Genomic DNA, 16388 nt, shown 5'->3' with positions numbered 1-16388 from the left:
GAACAAATCATACTACAGTCTAAGACAGTATTTTCAGAATAAACTTTAAAATTTAAATCAGTAACTTACAGTAAGCATACAACGGCAGCTCTTTAGGCCCCTCCAAATTCTGATTTGTCTTGGGGGGGGGTGCATGTGTGATCTCAAAAGTACACATGGTAAACAGCTGAGAGTAATTTCAGTTTCAGAAAAACAATCCAATTAAATTAGTATTCAGTACTAACAACCATTGTGCTTTTTTAAACCTTTTTTAAAACAAAAACACTGCTGCCCCAAATGAACTGTTGCAAGGTTATGTTTTTAAGTCGGGAAAAATCTTAAGGGAATACGTTTTGTTTTTATTTAAATAACAGCTATTTCTGAGAATAATTTTATATAAAATCAAATATCTTAGAACATTTTATTCATTGGGGAGGAAGGGAAAGTAACTAGACATATTAAATAACTATGATTAGAGAAAAGCAGAAGAGAAAAATCTAAGTCTTCTTTATTTTTACTGAGCTATAACCTGATCTTCAAAATACTAAGATTGAAATTATTATAGTGAATGGAGAGTTTCGGTTTCCTCTATGGCTATAGATCTCAGAAAATTCCATTATCTTTTCCCAAGCTCAAGAAAAAGGTTAAAATGATGTTAAGGTTTCTTTCTCATATTACCACTGGCTCAGAATGTATAAATGGGCTGTTTAAAATGAAATGAAAGGCTTTATTCTTATAGGAAGTGGTTTAGACATGTATTGTATATTCTCATTATCATGTCAAATGATACTCTCACAGATGGCTAAAGCTTTATAAATGGCAAACAAAAAAATATCATAGAAAGCACATCCATCAATGGACAAAACTATCTCAATATAGAGGAACGATTTTTCTTTGAAAGTTCACCTTTTGCCTTTCACTCTTCGTATTACTAGTCTGAGATGGAAGCACCCACTTGTATTAAGTGATGTTCTATAAAGTATTCATTAAAAGTATTACTTTAAGAAACTGGAGGCGAGTAGAACATGTCTTTTAGATCTACTATCCCCCCAAGTCCCTAAGTTCTGCAATTTAACATTACATTGGCATTTCATTTTTAAGAACTTTTGCAGATGTTATTCTTTGAACAGTGATATTTACTAACGCATGGTTGTTTTATTTTCAATTAGATACATCTGGTCTATTTTGTAGCCTATCAAAAGTTATAGATTCCAGTAACTGCCACTAGGGAACAACCCCTCTTCCTTCCAAAATTATGAACAATCAGGCACACCTAATAAACTTCCTTATTGTTGCTAACACTCTTATTTCTTAAAACGTGTTTCCTTCCTTCAATTTAAAAGTCATGATATCAGAGGAGGGAGGCAGACAACACAATGCTCTCACTAGAGTCATCAAAATGATGTCACAAAACTCATTCACAAGGTTGAGAAGTTAAAGCATAAAATGTGTTTACAAATTCTACAGAAACATCCTATGTATATTCAAACAAATTATAATCCACTGGGAAATGCAGCCCTACAGAGAGTGGGCTAGGTCGAGGCTCTGACCTGTGACAACTACACCCTCGGTCAGGTAAGACCCACCACCTCTCCTGAAACAGGTAACATCGGACCTGAACTCTGAAGACACAGAAAACGAAACCCGCACGGAGCCACGTACCCGAATCTGGTTTTTGAGTTGCTCGGCCTCCTGCCGTAACTGGTCAAGTTCACTCATCTTCTGTCCTTAGTGCTCGTTGATGCCACCTCAAAGAATCTGAGATCTGAAACAGAAATTTAAGCACCTCAAAATTAATAAACTGTTAAGTAATTTAATGAAGCAGGTGATAAAGGGAAAGAGAAATTTTGAGAGCTATGGTTTTTTATTATAAATCAGGGCATTTCCCATAACTAATAAAGTGTTTAAGAATTCATTACTTTTATCTTATAAAATGCCTAAAACTACCTTACTTTGTATATGATGAATGTCTAATACACTACTGAAAATATAGCAATGTATTAAAAAAGGAAAAAACCTGTTCAAAAGTGTTTCTCGTGAAAGGATATGTGTCTCATTGTAATAAGTGCGTAAAACTGAATTATGGGGAGTGGACGCAGCTCAAGGGGTTGAGCACCTGCTTCCCATGTACAAGGTCGCAAGTTCGATGCCCAGTTCCTACTAAAAACAAACAAAAAAACCGACTCTTACTGGGAAGTGGATCTAGCACAGTGGTCAAACACCTGCTTCCCATGTATGAGGTCCTGGGTTCAATCCCCAGTTCCTTCTTAAAAACAAAAACCCTGAATTAACAGATGAAACAGTCAGAACAGCTCTCACACAGAAGCCAGACCAGTTACTCTGGGAACACAGACAGCGGCAACCGGGCGAGCCGGCCAGCAAAGCTGCTGTGGCCATCCTGCACCCAAGACTGGACCGCAGGTGTGAGAATGCCCACCCACGGCAGTGTCTGGCAGTCCTCTGGTTCAGGGACAAGCCGCTCTCCCACCGACTGGCCCCAGGGTCCCAGTGTGCTCAGAAACAAGTCCGCAAGCCGCAGAGGGACAGGCAAAATCAGGCTGGGAGCAGCAGGCAGCCGCCCGCCCACCCTCAGTGCAGCGCCTCCTGCCCGCAGCCAGGGCGAGGCGTCCTGTCTTCCCAAGGGGATGGGAACTCAGGGGCGGCATTTCTGATGGGGATCTTGGCTGGTAAGTCAATCAAATATGACCAATTTACCACAGAGCTGAAATGGAATCACCAAGGGATTGCTAAGCCCTTAAAAATACATGCCACATGCAAACACAGTTTATGCAAAGGCTGCCTCAATTTCCTACGCAAATACACAGGGGAAAAAACATTTTACCATCCTATGCCTTGTGTAAAAATCATATGATTGATAAAAACATAGATAATTGTTTATTTTCTTGGGATTGAAATATATCTGGGGGAAATATATGACCCAAGAAGCATAGCTGTTAGATATTTCTAGCACAGATAAACCGCAGTGTTCTGCACAAAAGTATTTACATGATCTACATTATAAATACTTATTACAGGAAAGTGCCAGCACATCAAGCGCCGCAGACCTCAAGCACAGAATCGTCAACAACCCAACTCCCCAGGAAAAACAAAAGGAGCTTCTCAAAGTCCACAGCACTGACCCAAAACAAAGCTCACAAAGTTGCAAAGAAAGGCCAGAGGGAATGGGAATGGGACAGTGACAGCGGGAGTGGAGGCATGTCCCTGCATCCTGGGCCACTCCGCAGCACACTTTAGACGCCCTCTACCCAAAACAGGTGCTCCTCAAGTCTTTAACCATGTGGAAAACCTCACTAACAGACTATCTCAAGCCTCCTTAGGGCGCTGCTGAAATTAGGTGTGGGGAATGTTATATCATCCAGACATTTTAAAATGTGATAATACTAGTTCATTCTTTTCTAATTTTCAGGTATCAGTTCTAAGGACTGCAATTTAGAAACAACAATGCATGAAATGATAAGACTCCAGAAGGACACAGAGTAACACGGACCACTGCGCCCTCTGCTCTTCCTGCACTCTTGGCTGCCTGGTTCCCGACTCATGCTCATCATGCAAACGAGCAAATTACATTTTGTAGACAATTTCGCAGATTTGGGGGTAGTTTTGTTCTAGCAAGCCCCCAACCCATGTGTACACACAATTAGAGCAGGGGTTCTTAACCTTTTCTGTTCCACAGACACCTTACTAAGTCCACACTCTACTGTGTTTTATTTAATAAACATATCATACCTGCATCAACATGTCCCCACAAAAATGGTGGTTTTATAAAATTTAAATTCAAGCTCACGGACTCCTTGTTAAGAACCCATGCATTAGAGAGTCCTTTTTTGTAAATAAGCTACTTTACTCAATCCTTCCAAAATCAACACAGAGGAAAATAACAGCTAATGTTGCCATGAGGTATGGGCTTGTTAGAGCTAAACACTAATTTCTGGTTTAATTTTAAACACTAAAAATAGTTTCTTTTAAAGATTTTTAAATTATTTTACTTATTTTCCCCCCGTGGCGGCTTGCTTGCTGTCTGCTCTGTGTCCATTCACTGCATGTTCTTCTGTGTCTGCTTGTCTCCCTTTGTTGTGTCATCTTGCTGGGCCAGCTCCCCAGTGTGGGCTGTGCGGACAGTGTGGACAGTGTGGGCTGTCAGCTCACCGCGGGCACGAACCAGCCTGCCTTCACAAGGAGGCCCTGGCACGCGAACCCACAGCCTCCCATTTGGTGGGCGGGAGCCCAATCAACTGAGCCACAGCCACTTCCCTAACTTAGTTTTTAAAGTAAGGAACTAAAAACAAACTCCTAACACATAGGTGAATAGAAAATACTTTTTAAGACATTGCAGAAAATTACTTCCCTTGTGGCTGGAGGTATTAAGGTAAAGGCTAGAATTCGGTATTAGATGGATTAACCCCAAGATGGTAACTGAAAATTCTTTTCACATACTATCAAAAAATGTGCACAGGACAATCACTCAACTGTACTGCTTAGGCTACAGGAATTAACTTCCTGAAAACTAAATGTTTTTTAAATGAGAATCTACATTTATCTCATTCACTCAAAAATTTCCAGATGCAGTAACACCAGTAGCTGCTGACTTTAGTGTAGTCACAAGCAGAGAGAACAAAACCAGATCCCTTTTTTTCTCACTAGTATGTAGGAGATGCTCAACATTGCCTTTAAAATTTTTTTTCATCTTGTGTCCAACACTGCCTTTTAATCAGAGCTCCTCTATAATCACTGCCCATCTATGAATCTCAAGAAAGAGACTCGAAAGCTCTGTTAAACTTTAAGAAAAAGGTGCTCCCATGTCCTCCAGCTTATAAAACGTACCCTATGACACCATATCCAAGCCAACACAGGCACTGCGGAGAAAGGTAAGCCCAGCAATGGGTATTTATGTTTTTAAGCTACTCTATGGTCTCCAAGTTAAAGGTGCATTTTCTAGAAACCAAATCCACAACAAGAAGATTCTTGTAGGTGGGCCTTCCCTCGCTTAGTGAGGATCAGAGAGTTATGGCCTTGGCCTTGCCCACAGCCCCGGCCGTCCCTGTGTCTTGTGGGCCTCCTGGCCCAGCAGCGCCATCCACAGAAGCCAGCACAGGGGATGCGCCACCCACGAGGAGCCGGCACGACCCTGGCGGGCAAGGGGCACAAGCTTTCAGACACGCCGCTGCGCTTCACCGACACAAGGCCCACATTCAAAGTCAGCGCTGCAGGCCAGCTTCACTGTGAAGACGCAGTAAATGAAACCAACAAGGCAAAGAATAACGTATCAAGTAGGGCTGCTTGCTGTGTATATAAAAAGGACAAACATCTTTGCCAGTGTAAGCAATTTTTTTTTGGTAACAGAAGAAAATGTGACAACTCTCAGGAAAAGACACAGCAGTGGCAAGACAGCTTTTACTTTTCATGTTATGTTTTTTTATATGGTTTGATGTCTACCCCCTACCCACCCACCCCCAAAAAAAGGGTTAACAGAAATTAATAGGCTATTTGGACATTGGGACCAAGGGCATTTAAATTTTTTTCTACCTACTTTCCAGTTTAAAAGAAACTAATGTTTTTTTTTTAATTTTTAAGTTACTGGACAAACTATTAAATATCACTAAAAACAGTAACGATGTAATAGTGTGGAAAAGGTTTATCACACTTTAATTGAAAAATATAAATTTGCAAGTAATAATACATTTAGCTATGTTAGAGAATAGTTTTTTAAATAAAACATTTTAAAAGGCTAGCATTTGTTAGAATTATTGGTCATGTTTTTCTTTTTCTTTTTCATGTTTGGTAATGTGGTTACATGATTTTGATTAAAAAAAAAACAGAAGTCTTACCTTTAACCACTTTTGCTTTTCTCTTCACTATCCCCTTAGTCCCCCAAACCTCTGGAAAACCCCACCATCCGGTTGCATGGCCTGGGCTGCTTCTTTCCTCAGTCCAATGCCACTGTTAAGCACTTGCTAGCTGATTCAGCTCTCTTACCCCAATCTAATCCACTAAGACAAGACCTGCTAAGAGTCTTACATCTTGTTTATGACCCATATTTGCTGTTATCTTTTATTATCAATTTGTGTTTTAGAAATACTTTCATAAAAATTTAAATAACTTCTGAAGAATTATGTTAGGCCATCGGTCCCTACTTTAGATTATGTCCAAAATCTCCATAAGGAGAAGGGCTCACAGACTACTTCACACCTGCATGCAACGAGCTTCGGCGCTCCCTTTCCACTTGGTGGAGGCGGCCCTGTCTCCCTCTCATGAAGACCCCGGTAATGTCTCGGGAGGGCACGATACCATGTCCCCAGGCCGCCCAGCTACACAGTCACCAACAGTGACACCAGGATGCCAGTCTGCTGACAACAAAAGGTACTTTCAAGTTCCAGATCTGCCACACAGGCCTATGAGCAGGCTGAGGAGATGGGTGATCTCATAGGGCTACGGGGGTCGGACGATGAAGTTCTCCTCCCAACAACACACCTTCAAGGTCACCAGACACACACGTGGCCCCAGGAGGGCAGCTCAGGGCCACCAGGTCAGAGCACCTGTAAGCCCGAGCGCGGTCCCCAGCTGTGCTGTGCGCCAGCATCTTGTGCTCACCTGCCCAGCCATACTGCCCACGCCTCGCCTCCCAGGCCAAGCAGCACTGAGAAGCTTGCATGAGGAATTTACACCAGCTACATCAGCTTTCCTCTCATGTCCAAGTGCAATCACAGATGACATTAAGACAGTGCAAATCCAAAGCACATTAGAAAGCATCCAAGCCCTCCTTCCGTTACACGCTGTTCTTAACACAATGAGCAATAAAGGGAAGTAGGACAAAACTACCATCATCAGGCAAGGACAGTATCACAAAACTATGTGCAGAGTAATCCACAGTGTAGAGTCCGTCCAACATAACTTATCCAGAACCTTCTATCGCGCACTGTTAGAACCGCAAGGAAAAGTGGTGAACAAGTAAGGTAAGGCTGAATTCTAGTTGGAGAGGGTGACGTATGCTGAAAGGGCAGGGAGAGTGCTGCTTTCCATCCAGGGCTTTGAAAAGCCCTCTTAAGGGGCTGCTGTTTGAGCTGAGGTCAGAGGAGCAAAAAGAACATCTTCCTTGTTTAAGACGTATTTCTGCAATGGTAACTCCTTTCGAAATCATCTTTTTAAGATCTTGATGGCACCTGTGAAGTAGTTTTACAAAAAACTGAATCCGATCGAGCCTCTGGAACAGGGACGTGCTAAATAACATGCAATCAGCAGCACGCAGACTGTGGGCACTGTAAGGTCAACAACCCAGTATTTTTTTTTTTAAACAAACTTCAAGGGGAAAAAAAGGGAGCTAAAAGAGATGGGAAAGGAATTTACAAATTAATACTTGAGACCTACCAACCAATCAGAACGAAACCCTTACTTGAAACCTAGTCAAGCAAACTAGAAAGCCAAACTAACCTAAAGGACAGTGTAGGCCATCCATGGAGATTTGAACACAGACTAATTACCTGGGGATCTGAAGGAGTTACTGTTAAATTTTTTAGTTGTGATAATATACTGTATTTATTTAATATGTGTAGTAGTTTGATATTCATGAATTCCAAAAATAGATACTAGATTATGTTTGTAAACTGGTCTGCACCTGGGCGTGATTAAGTTATGACTGGGCTTTGATTGGGCCACCTCAGTAGGGTGCTGAGTCCCCGCCGCTTGGGGACTCACAGATAAAAGACGTGGCAAAGGACAGAGTTAGAGTTTTACTGTTGGAGTTCTGAGCTGGAGCCCTGGGAAGTAAGCACACAGAGGAGCTTGGTTGTGAGGAAAGAGAAGCTAGAAGAGAGGAATCCTGAGCCAGAGAGAAGCAAGCCCCAGGAAGAGAGGAGCCCAGGAAGCCTGAGCCTTGACAGACGTCGGCACCCATCTTGCTCCAACAGGTGGCAACAGACTCTGGTGAGGGAAGTAACTTATGCTTTATGGCCTGGTATCTACAAGCTTCTACACCAAATAAACAACCTTTATGAAAATCAACCAATTTCTGGTATTTTGCATGAGCACCCCTTTGGACTAATATAATATGTCTTTATCTTTCAAAGGTATACTTGCTGAAATGTTTAAGAATGAAATGTTATGTGTAGAATTTGCTTCAAAATAATGAGTGGAGGAGGGAAATAAGTGTAGCAAATATAACACAAGACTGAGTTGGTTAACTGCTTAAATTTCAAGATGGAGTTTCTTATACTAACTATTCTGTTGATGTTTGTATATGTTTAGAATTTTCCATTAAAAATAGTTTTTAAGAGAGAGAAGCCAAAATTTCTGTCTCAAGTCAGCAATGAGCCCGCCAAGTAGATTCATGAGCAAAGCTCACCCACCCAAATTGAAAAAATGTATGAACAGGAAGTTCTTGTTGAAATTAAGTGGTGGTGGGCATGTTCAAGGAATATGGCAGGGATCTGGTCCCTTTCTGAATTCTGTGATAGGCAAACGTGTGGAGATGCCAACTAGCAGCCATCACTGGAAGGGCGGTGATGTGCGCAAACAGCATCGTCATGGCCAGAAGCCTTGAGCAAGCACAAATACCGGCTCTGCTCAGCAGAGAGATCTGCCACTTCCATGCGTCCCTCACCAAAGAGCCTGATTTACTATTACGTGTACATTCGTCATACTAAATTTTTGGTTAAAAAAATTTTTTCGAAAAATGCTGGGGACTTTGAATCCTGATTCAAAATCCAAATGTACTTTTTGGAGAAAATCAAGAAAATTAGAATATGGCCTGGGTATCTGGTAACATGAGGGAATTACTGTTCTTTTGTTGGTGTCAGAATGGGACTGTGGTTATGTTAATTTTTAAAAGTGCTTATCTGTTGGAAATGCTTAATATTCATGAATAAAATTATATGCTTTTAGGATTTGCTTGAAAACACTTGGAAGGAAGGAAAGAAGACAGAGAGGGAGGAAGATTGGTTAAATATAATTGGCAAACTTCTGCTAATGTTGAAGCTGGGTGATTAGTACATGAGGGTTTAACATAATATTCTGTTTTTACATGTTTGAACATTTTCTTAATAAAGTAAAAAAATTGTCCATTTAAAAAATTATTTGACTACCTTACAAGCATATACTTTTTAAGATAAATAATTCTATATACCTTAAACCATGCCAGAGCCTTGTTGTGCATCCCTTGATTTTAAAAGCTATGGCTGTGGGCACACAAAGAATAGATTTTTAAAATATTTTTTTCTGCAGTTGACGATGGATTGCTCTGCTACTTTACACAGTCTTTTCTGAGAAGGATGCAATCCCTGTACTCCCCATATCTGCCTGAATATCCACATGGTTGACCTTGGAAGTTTACATATCGTTCCAAAAGTGATTTAACAAAAAAAAAAAGTGGTGGGGGAAACGGACTTTGGCCCAGTGGTTAGGGCGTCCGTCTACCACATGGGAAGTCCGCGGTTCAAGCCCCGGGCCTCCTTGACCCGTGTGGAGCTGGCCCATGTGCAATGCTGATGCGCAAGGAGTGCCATGCTACACAGGGGTGTCCCCCGTGTAGGGGAGCCCCACGCGCAAGGAGTGCACCCATAAGGAGAGCCGCCCAGCGCGAAGGAGGGAGCAGCCTGCCGAGGAATGGTGCCACCCACACTTCCCGTGCCGCTGACGACAACAGAAGCGGACAAAGAAACAAGACGCAGCAAAAAGACACAGAAAACAGACAACCGGGGGAGGGGAGGGGCATTAAATAAATAAAAATAAATCTTTAAAAAAAAAAAAAGTGGTAATACATGACCACTACTAAATCAGCTTCTTACAAGTAGTAGGTATCAGAATAAAAAAAATTAAAAAAAGAAATGTAAACCATAATTAATGAGTAAATGGATAACCAGACTAATAGAAGAAACCTAATTAAATATTAAAATACTATCTGGCTCTGGTTTAGAATATCCAGTCAATTTTTACGTGTTATTTGAAAATAGATATGTTTACCTTACATTTTATTAGCATCAAGTGTCTTTCAATAGTCTACCTTTAACATCAAAGATACCTTTCATGAACTGTTCCTATCTCAATTTTCTGATACAACTTTGAGAAAACTCACAGCACCAAACTTATGTGCTTTACCATTACAGAATATAAACACAAGAGACTCTTACCTTTTACTATTTACATTTTATATTTACAAAATAAATTTTACAATCAGGTATTAGTTTTGTAAACAGAAAAATAAGATACAAGAAACAACCTACAGGTAAAGTGAATATACTACCTGTGGCTCCTAGCAAGAGGTGGGATGCCAACAAGGTCCACAGCTGCATTTGGGAAGTCCCAGGGGCCTCCTTTTAGTTCAGTTTACTACAGGAACAAGGATTGTTGCAATTTTTCAAATCACAACAGAACCTACACAGACAATTCATTAACTTACTGACAGCCAAATGCCATTTACACTCAAATTAACCAGCAGGAACCTAAGGTGTCAGTCATGGACGTCTATGTTAATCCTGGAAATCACATAGTACTGTTCCTACATTACTGCCCTTTGAATCGTTTGACATCTCCAACATTTGTTTCCCCTAATTTTCTGACAGTTATCAAGTATATTAGTCAGCCAAAGGGGTGCTGATGCAAAATCCCAAAAATGGGTTGGTTTTTCTAAAGGGTATTTATCTGGGGTAGGAGCTTACGGACACCAGGTCATAAAGCGTAAGTGACTTCCCTCACCAGAGTCTACTTGGAGCAAGATGGCTGCCGACACCTGCGAGGGCTCAGGCTTCCTGGGCTCCTCTGGGCTCAGCAACTGTTTCCTCCACAAGGTCAGCTGTAGACTATCAGGCAAATGGCTCTGTCTCTTTCCCCGGGGCTCCAGCTTAAGGCTTCAGCATCAAACTCCAGCATCAAAACTCCAAAATTACAAACCCTCAACTCTGTTGTTTGCCATACCTTTTATCTGTGAGTCTCCAGCCACCAAGGGGCGGGGCCTCAATGCCCTAATGACGTGGCCCAATTAAAGCCCTAATCATAACTCAATCAGGCCCAGGTACAGACCAGATTACAAACATAATCCAGTATCTATTTTTGGAATTCATAACCATATCAAACTGCCACAACAAGTGACAAAAAAGCCATAATAGGTTTATAGACATCAAAACTGATTTATTGTCTGAAAAAATCCAACCAATGCACCTAGCAACATTAACAGAAAAGTAACCTAGTCCCATGAACAGAACATACAACCCTAACTTGTCTTATGACACCTAAGTAAAATAAAAATTGCTTATGTAAGACATCCTGCCTTCCCCACACGGACGTGACTGAGAGCAGCAGGAGACAAAGCCCATAATGCGCACTCCAAACTCTAGTTACTTAAAATTATAAACCAAGAGGTTTTGTTTGTGATGACCTTTAATGTATGGTATTTTGGGCTGGTCTGCTATGTCACATTTTAAAAATGCTATAAAGAGTTTATATTTTAGGATATATTAAAGCACACCTTCTATATTAAGTCTACTGATAAGTGTAAAAGTATGTTACTAAAAGCTTAAAACTAAAAAAAATGTTACATTATTAATAATTCAAAACACAATTTTTAAACTGTATTCTTGTCAGGGGCACCAGGAATCTGTGTTTCTTTTTGTTGCATCATCTTGCTGTGTCAACTCTCCATGTGTGTGGTGCCACTCCTGGGCAGGCTGCACTTTTTTTCCGTGGGGCGGCTCTCCTTATGGGGCCCACTCCTTGCACGTGGGCCTCCACTCTGTGGGGGACACCCCTGCGTGGCAGGGCATTCCTTGTGCACATCAGCACTGCGCATGGGCCAGCTGCACCCGGGTCAAGGAGGCCCGGGGTTTGAACTGCGGACCTCCCATGTGGTTGACGGACGCCCTAACCACTGGGCCAAGTCCACTTCCCGTATATTTTAATTATTAAATGTACAAAATGAAGCGGAAAAAAAAAAAGACACTCAACATCATTAGCTATTAGAGAAATGCAAATTAAAGCTACAATGAGATACCACTTCACACCTATTAGGATGGTTATTTTTTTTTTTTTTAATGAAAATGAGCAACAGTAATTATGTGGAGAAAAAGGAACTCTTGTAACATTGTTGCTGGGAAAATAAAATGGTGCAGTCACCATAGAAAACAGTTTGGGGGTTCCTCAGAAAATTAAACACAATTACTTATGACCCAGCCATTCCACTCCTAGGTATATACCTGAAAGAACTGAAAGCAGGGACTCAGACAAATATCTGTACACCAATGCTCTCCACAGCAATCGTCATAACTGCCAAAAGGTAGAAGCAACCCAAGTAAGAGACGTACTAGAACAAGCTACAACATGGATGAACCCTGATGGCATAATGCTGAGTAAAACAAGCCTGGCACAGGAGTACAAATATTCTATGAACCCCCTGATATGAAATACTTAGAATAAGCAAATTCATAGTGACAGAAAGCAGAATCATGGTTTCAAAGGGTCAGGGGAGGCAGGTAGGGAGTCATTGCTAAATAATGAAAATAGTGTGCAAGTAGAGAGTGGTGAAAGTTACATAGTACTATTAATGTACTCAACGTCAGCGCTGTCCTTTAAAATGATTTTTATGTTACATATATTTTACCACAATTTAAAAAAAAACTTATTAAGTCCCCCTCATTTCTAATTAAGAAAGTACTGAAACTATCTTTTATTTACTCCCTAGAAATCCTGGAAGAATCTTTAATCTCCTGGGAACCTCACAACACTTCAGTGTGTTAGAGAAAATGAGTACCCCCCCCCTCCAGCAGAGGAGCTTGTGGGTGGGGTGGGGGTGGAAGAACGAGCAGAGAGCAGCACAGGAGAGGGTGGGGTGAGGGAGGGGGGCGGGAGGCAGGACTTTTGAAACCACAAGGAACCGGAACTTCTGGAGACTCTGCTACAGCTGTCGTGCTAGGGTCCAGGGGTGAAGATGCTGCTGGGGTGAGGACTGGACCCCGTGGGCAGGACACAGCTCTCCTCTGCTGCCCTATTAGTAAGAGTGGGATCAGGGAGACGAGATCGTGTGCTGCCTGCAGCTCCCACAGCCACTTCCCACTTCCACTGGCAACTTTGATAAAATGGAGACGTGACTGTCCTCACCTACCCACAGAGCCTCTTTCACGCGCACCCAACCTATCGGCCCCAGGAAGTGACAGCAGGTGAGACTGGCTCCTGACAGCTTGTTGAAACATGGGAAAGCCCATGACTGGCCTTTGCCTGAGCCTTTAGAAACAATTCTTTTCAGTCTCTTCTCCTCCTTGTGGAGTTTTCCATATCTATCAATCCTCCGATTTCCATCAGGCAGCTCACCTTGACGTAACTCTTCCACAAGCAAGATCCAATAGTTCCGCATCATGGACTTTCTCTTTCTACCAGTTCACCTTGCAGCTCAGTGCAGGTCTCTTGCTGCTTTAACACCTGTTCGGTTCTTTCTTCCCATTTGAAGGCTGTGGCCAAGGTGTGTCCGTGACCTGAAAGTGGGCCATAAGACTAGAAATCCTGATGTACCAGGGTGTACCAGTGTTACTGTCAACAATGGTGAAAGATGGCCTACGTCAGAAAACACACTTTCTGGGGAAACCATGTTTTAACTGCATTAGTTTCAAGAAGAAAACGTACTTTTCAAGAAGCAGGATAAAGGAACTACTAGCCAGGAAATTCAGAAGAGTTCTTAAGGTTCTTCGATTCATTTTCAAAACCCCGGGGACACCAAAGTCATCCTCCTGGCGAGCACAGTCCATCCTAAGCTGGTTCCTTCAAAACACACTGTCAACTCAGAGGCAGTCCACAGCTCGTACCACCCCCAAAGCCATTAGCTAAATTAAAGGCATCGTCGACATACATCCATTTCTTCTGAATCTGTGTTGACATTCACCAAATAGCCCTCTGAGTCTTCAAAATCCAGTTAACTCTACTGAGCCTAGTTTTGCACTGGAAGTAAGTGATGTTTTCTGATAAGCTTAGTGTGAAGTTTGAATCTGAATAACTATAGTTCTTTTTTTTAAAATAAGCATCATTCTTGGTTTTACCCTACAAACAGCTCATTTGTTTCATTCACATCTGTTCACTAAGGATCCATGACGGGACAGAGGGTGTGTGATGGAAAACACGTGCTCTGAGGGCCAGGGCCACACGACCCAGAAGAAAACCAATGAAGGCCAATCTGAGGAAATGGCCATTAAAATCCCTAGGGTGTCTCCACGAAGATTCCCAACAGCTTGAGAAGTAGACGAAAGTTCACCATTTCCTCCCAGATCCACACGGATGCACTGACAGTTTTGCCATGTGACGGGTAGTGTGTCCTCACCACTCACGCAGGAGGCCTCTCCATGGCCCACACTAGACGGCAAAGGAAGCAGCCCCCAGGTAAGCTGGTACCTATGCAGGTGTGCTCCAGAGTTAACCAAGCTGCACCCCACACACCCCACAACTGACTGGAAAGGATCACAGGAAAACCAAGAGAAAAGCCCTTTCTGGCTCATGTGCATCCTCAAACCACCCTGAGGACAAGCACTCCTGCCGTGATGCAGTGAGAGCCGACACCTCAAGTCTCTGGCATGGACAAGCGCTGAAAGCTGCTTCTTCATATGGCAGCTCTTCCACGTGGGACAAACAGCCCTAGTTTTTCTACTTCTGGAGGAAGCATCTTAAACACCATTAACTCAGGCGAGCCACCAAATTAGACCTAAGCGTTTCTGGCATCATCTCTAGTGCCCTGCCCAAGGAGCCCACCTCCTCTTCACCCTTAGCCCCTGTGCGGCTCTTCCAATCCATTCCTCCCTTCTAAACCACTCCTGGCCAACAGAAACACAACACAAGCCACGGATGTAACTGAAAATTTTCCAGGAGCCACAAAAGAAAATAAGACAAGTGAAATTAGTTTTAATAATTAAAGACAGGGAAACGGACTTTGGCCCAGTGGTTAGGGCGTCCGTCTACCATATGGGAGGTCCGCGGTTCAAACCCCGGGCCTCCTTGACCCGTGTGGAGCTGGCCATGCGCAGCGCTGATGCGCGCAAGGAGTGCCGTGCCACGCAACGGCGTCCCCCGCGTGGGGGAGTCCCACGCGCAAGGAGTGCGCCCGTGAGGAAAGCCGCCCAGCGTGAAAAGAAAGAGCAGCCTGCCCAGGAATGGCGCCGCCCACACTTCCCGTGCCGCTGACGACAACAGAAGCGGACAAAGAAACAAGACGCAGCAAATAGACACCAAGAACAGACAACCAGGGGAGGGGGGGAAATTAAATAAATAAATAAATCTTAAAAAAAAAAAAAATAATTACAGACAATTTCAGTATGTAATCAATATAAAACAATCACAAAAGAGATTTCTCAATCATTTCTCACACTAAGGTTTTGAAACTCAGCATGTGTTTCAGTTCAGCACCCTTCCAGCTGAAGCTGCGTTTCAAGAGCTTAACAGCCATGGGGGGCAAATAGCTTCTGGCCACTGTTGTGACAGGGCAGCTCTGAGCCCTTCCTTGTTGCCAAACTCACAGAACTCCCTTCAAAGTGAACCTCTCCCACATCTCTTCTTTCACACCATAGACACTCATTTGAGGGTCGATTCACTTCAGCCTTTCTCAACAGCAGAAACTAGGCTCTCCCTTTGCAAAACTGTCTCCCGTTCTCCTGAATCAGCAACTAAAGGGCAGGTTTGCTGACCCCCTGGCATGTTTCTTTTACTTCGCCATCACAATCAATTCGCTCACCTGCCAGATGCCGGCGTTAGGAAAGAACAGCAGTGATCAGAGTGTGAGGTTACGAAGCCCTGGAGCAGGGGCAGTCCAGGGGATAGACCCGAAAGCCAGCGAAAGCCAGCGGATGGAAGCGACGAGCGGGTGTGAGCTGCCCTCGTTCTCAGGCACCTTCCACTCTAGAATCACAAGTGACTACTGAAGCCTTTCTCCTGAATCTCTGTCTTGTGCATCGTGAAAACATGTCTGTTCTTCTGTTCGGGTTTTCTTCTGAGTCTAAACTTATTTACCTGTGGCTTACTTGCTTCCAGGACCCAACAGAGAGCCCAGCACATGGCGATCAAACTGTTCACGAACCAGAACCCCCTCAAACACATTCGGGCCAAACAGGAAGTCCCACGTCAAGTACTTCAGAGCCAAACTTCATACATAATTGATGAATCCATGTAAAATGAATGGCACACAACTAGAAGGAAGGTAAGAGAGAACGGTGCTGGGGAAACTGGGAAACCACACAACACATACAGTAGAGGAGGCTAAACTCCAAACACCCTTTAAGAAGGGCCTGTTTTTTTTTTTTAAATATGAAGATTTTTTATTTTATTCCCTGCCCCACCCCACCCTGCTGTCTGCTCTCTATGTCCATTCACTGTGTGCTCTTCTTTGTCCGCTTGCATTCTTGTCAGCAGCACCAGAATCTGTGTCTCTTTTTGTTGCA

At 42.9% G+C, this 16388-nt stretch overlaps 1 protein-coding gene and 1 long non-coding RNA gene across 12 annotated transcripts in view; one reads left to right on the top strand and one right to left on the bottom strand.

Annotated features, from left to right (window-relative positions):
- The window catches only part of GNB1 (G protein subunit beta 1), an 87168-nt gene that overhangs the window by 30046 nt on the left and 40734 nt on the right, over nucleotides 1-16388 (bottom strand). For 8 of the 11 annotated variants that reach the window (XM_058304618.2, XM_058304619.1, XM_058304620.1 and 5 more), the window contains one exon: nucleotides 1642-1744. In XM_058304618.2, the coding sequence (XP_058160601.1) occupies nucleotides 1642-1698 (57 nt within the window). In that variant the 5' untranslated portion in view covers nucleotides 1699-1744. Of the gene's footprint in view, nucleotides 1-1641; nucleotides 1745-3986; nucleotides 4108-13287; nucleotides 13449-15960; nucleotides 16137-16388 lie in introns of those variants that run through there. The other 3 variants (XM_058304622.2, XM_071217827.1, XM_058304621.2) reach the window with 3 other exon arrangements.
- LOC131279866 (uncharacterized) lies at nucleotides 3168-3582 on the top strand. The gene is made up of 2 exons (XR_009187377.2): nucleotides 3168-3254; nucleotides 3407-3582. It is a non-coding gene; the product is annotated as an uncharacterized lncRNA (long non-coding RNA).

This window comes from Dasypus novemcinctus, chromosome 9 (assembly GCF_030445035.2).
Source record: "Dasypus novemcinctus isolate mDasNov1 chromosome 9, mDasNov1.1.hap2, whole genome shotgun sequence".
Taxonomy (NCBI): Eukaryota; Metazoa; Chordata; class Mammalia; order Cingulata; family Dasypodidae; genus Dasypus; species Dasypus novemcinctus.
The sequence above is the reverse complement of the archived record's forward strand: the minus strand, read 5'-3'. Positions and strand labels throughout refer to the sequence as shown.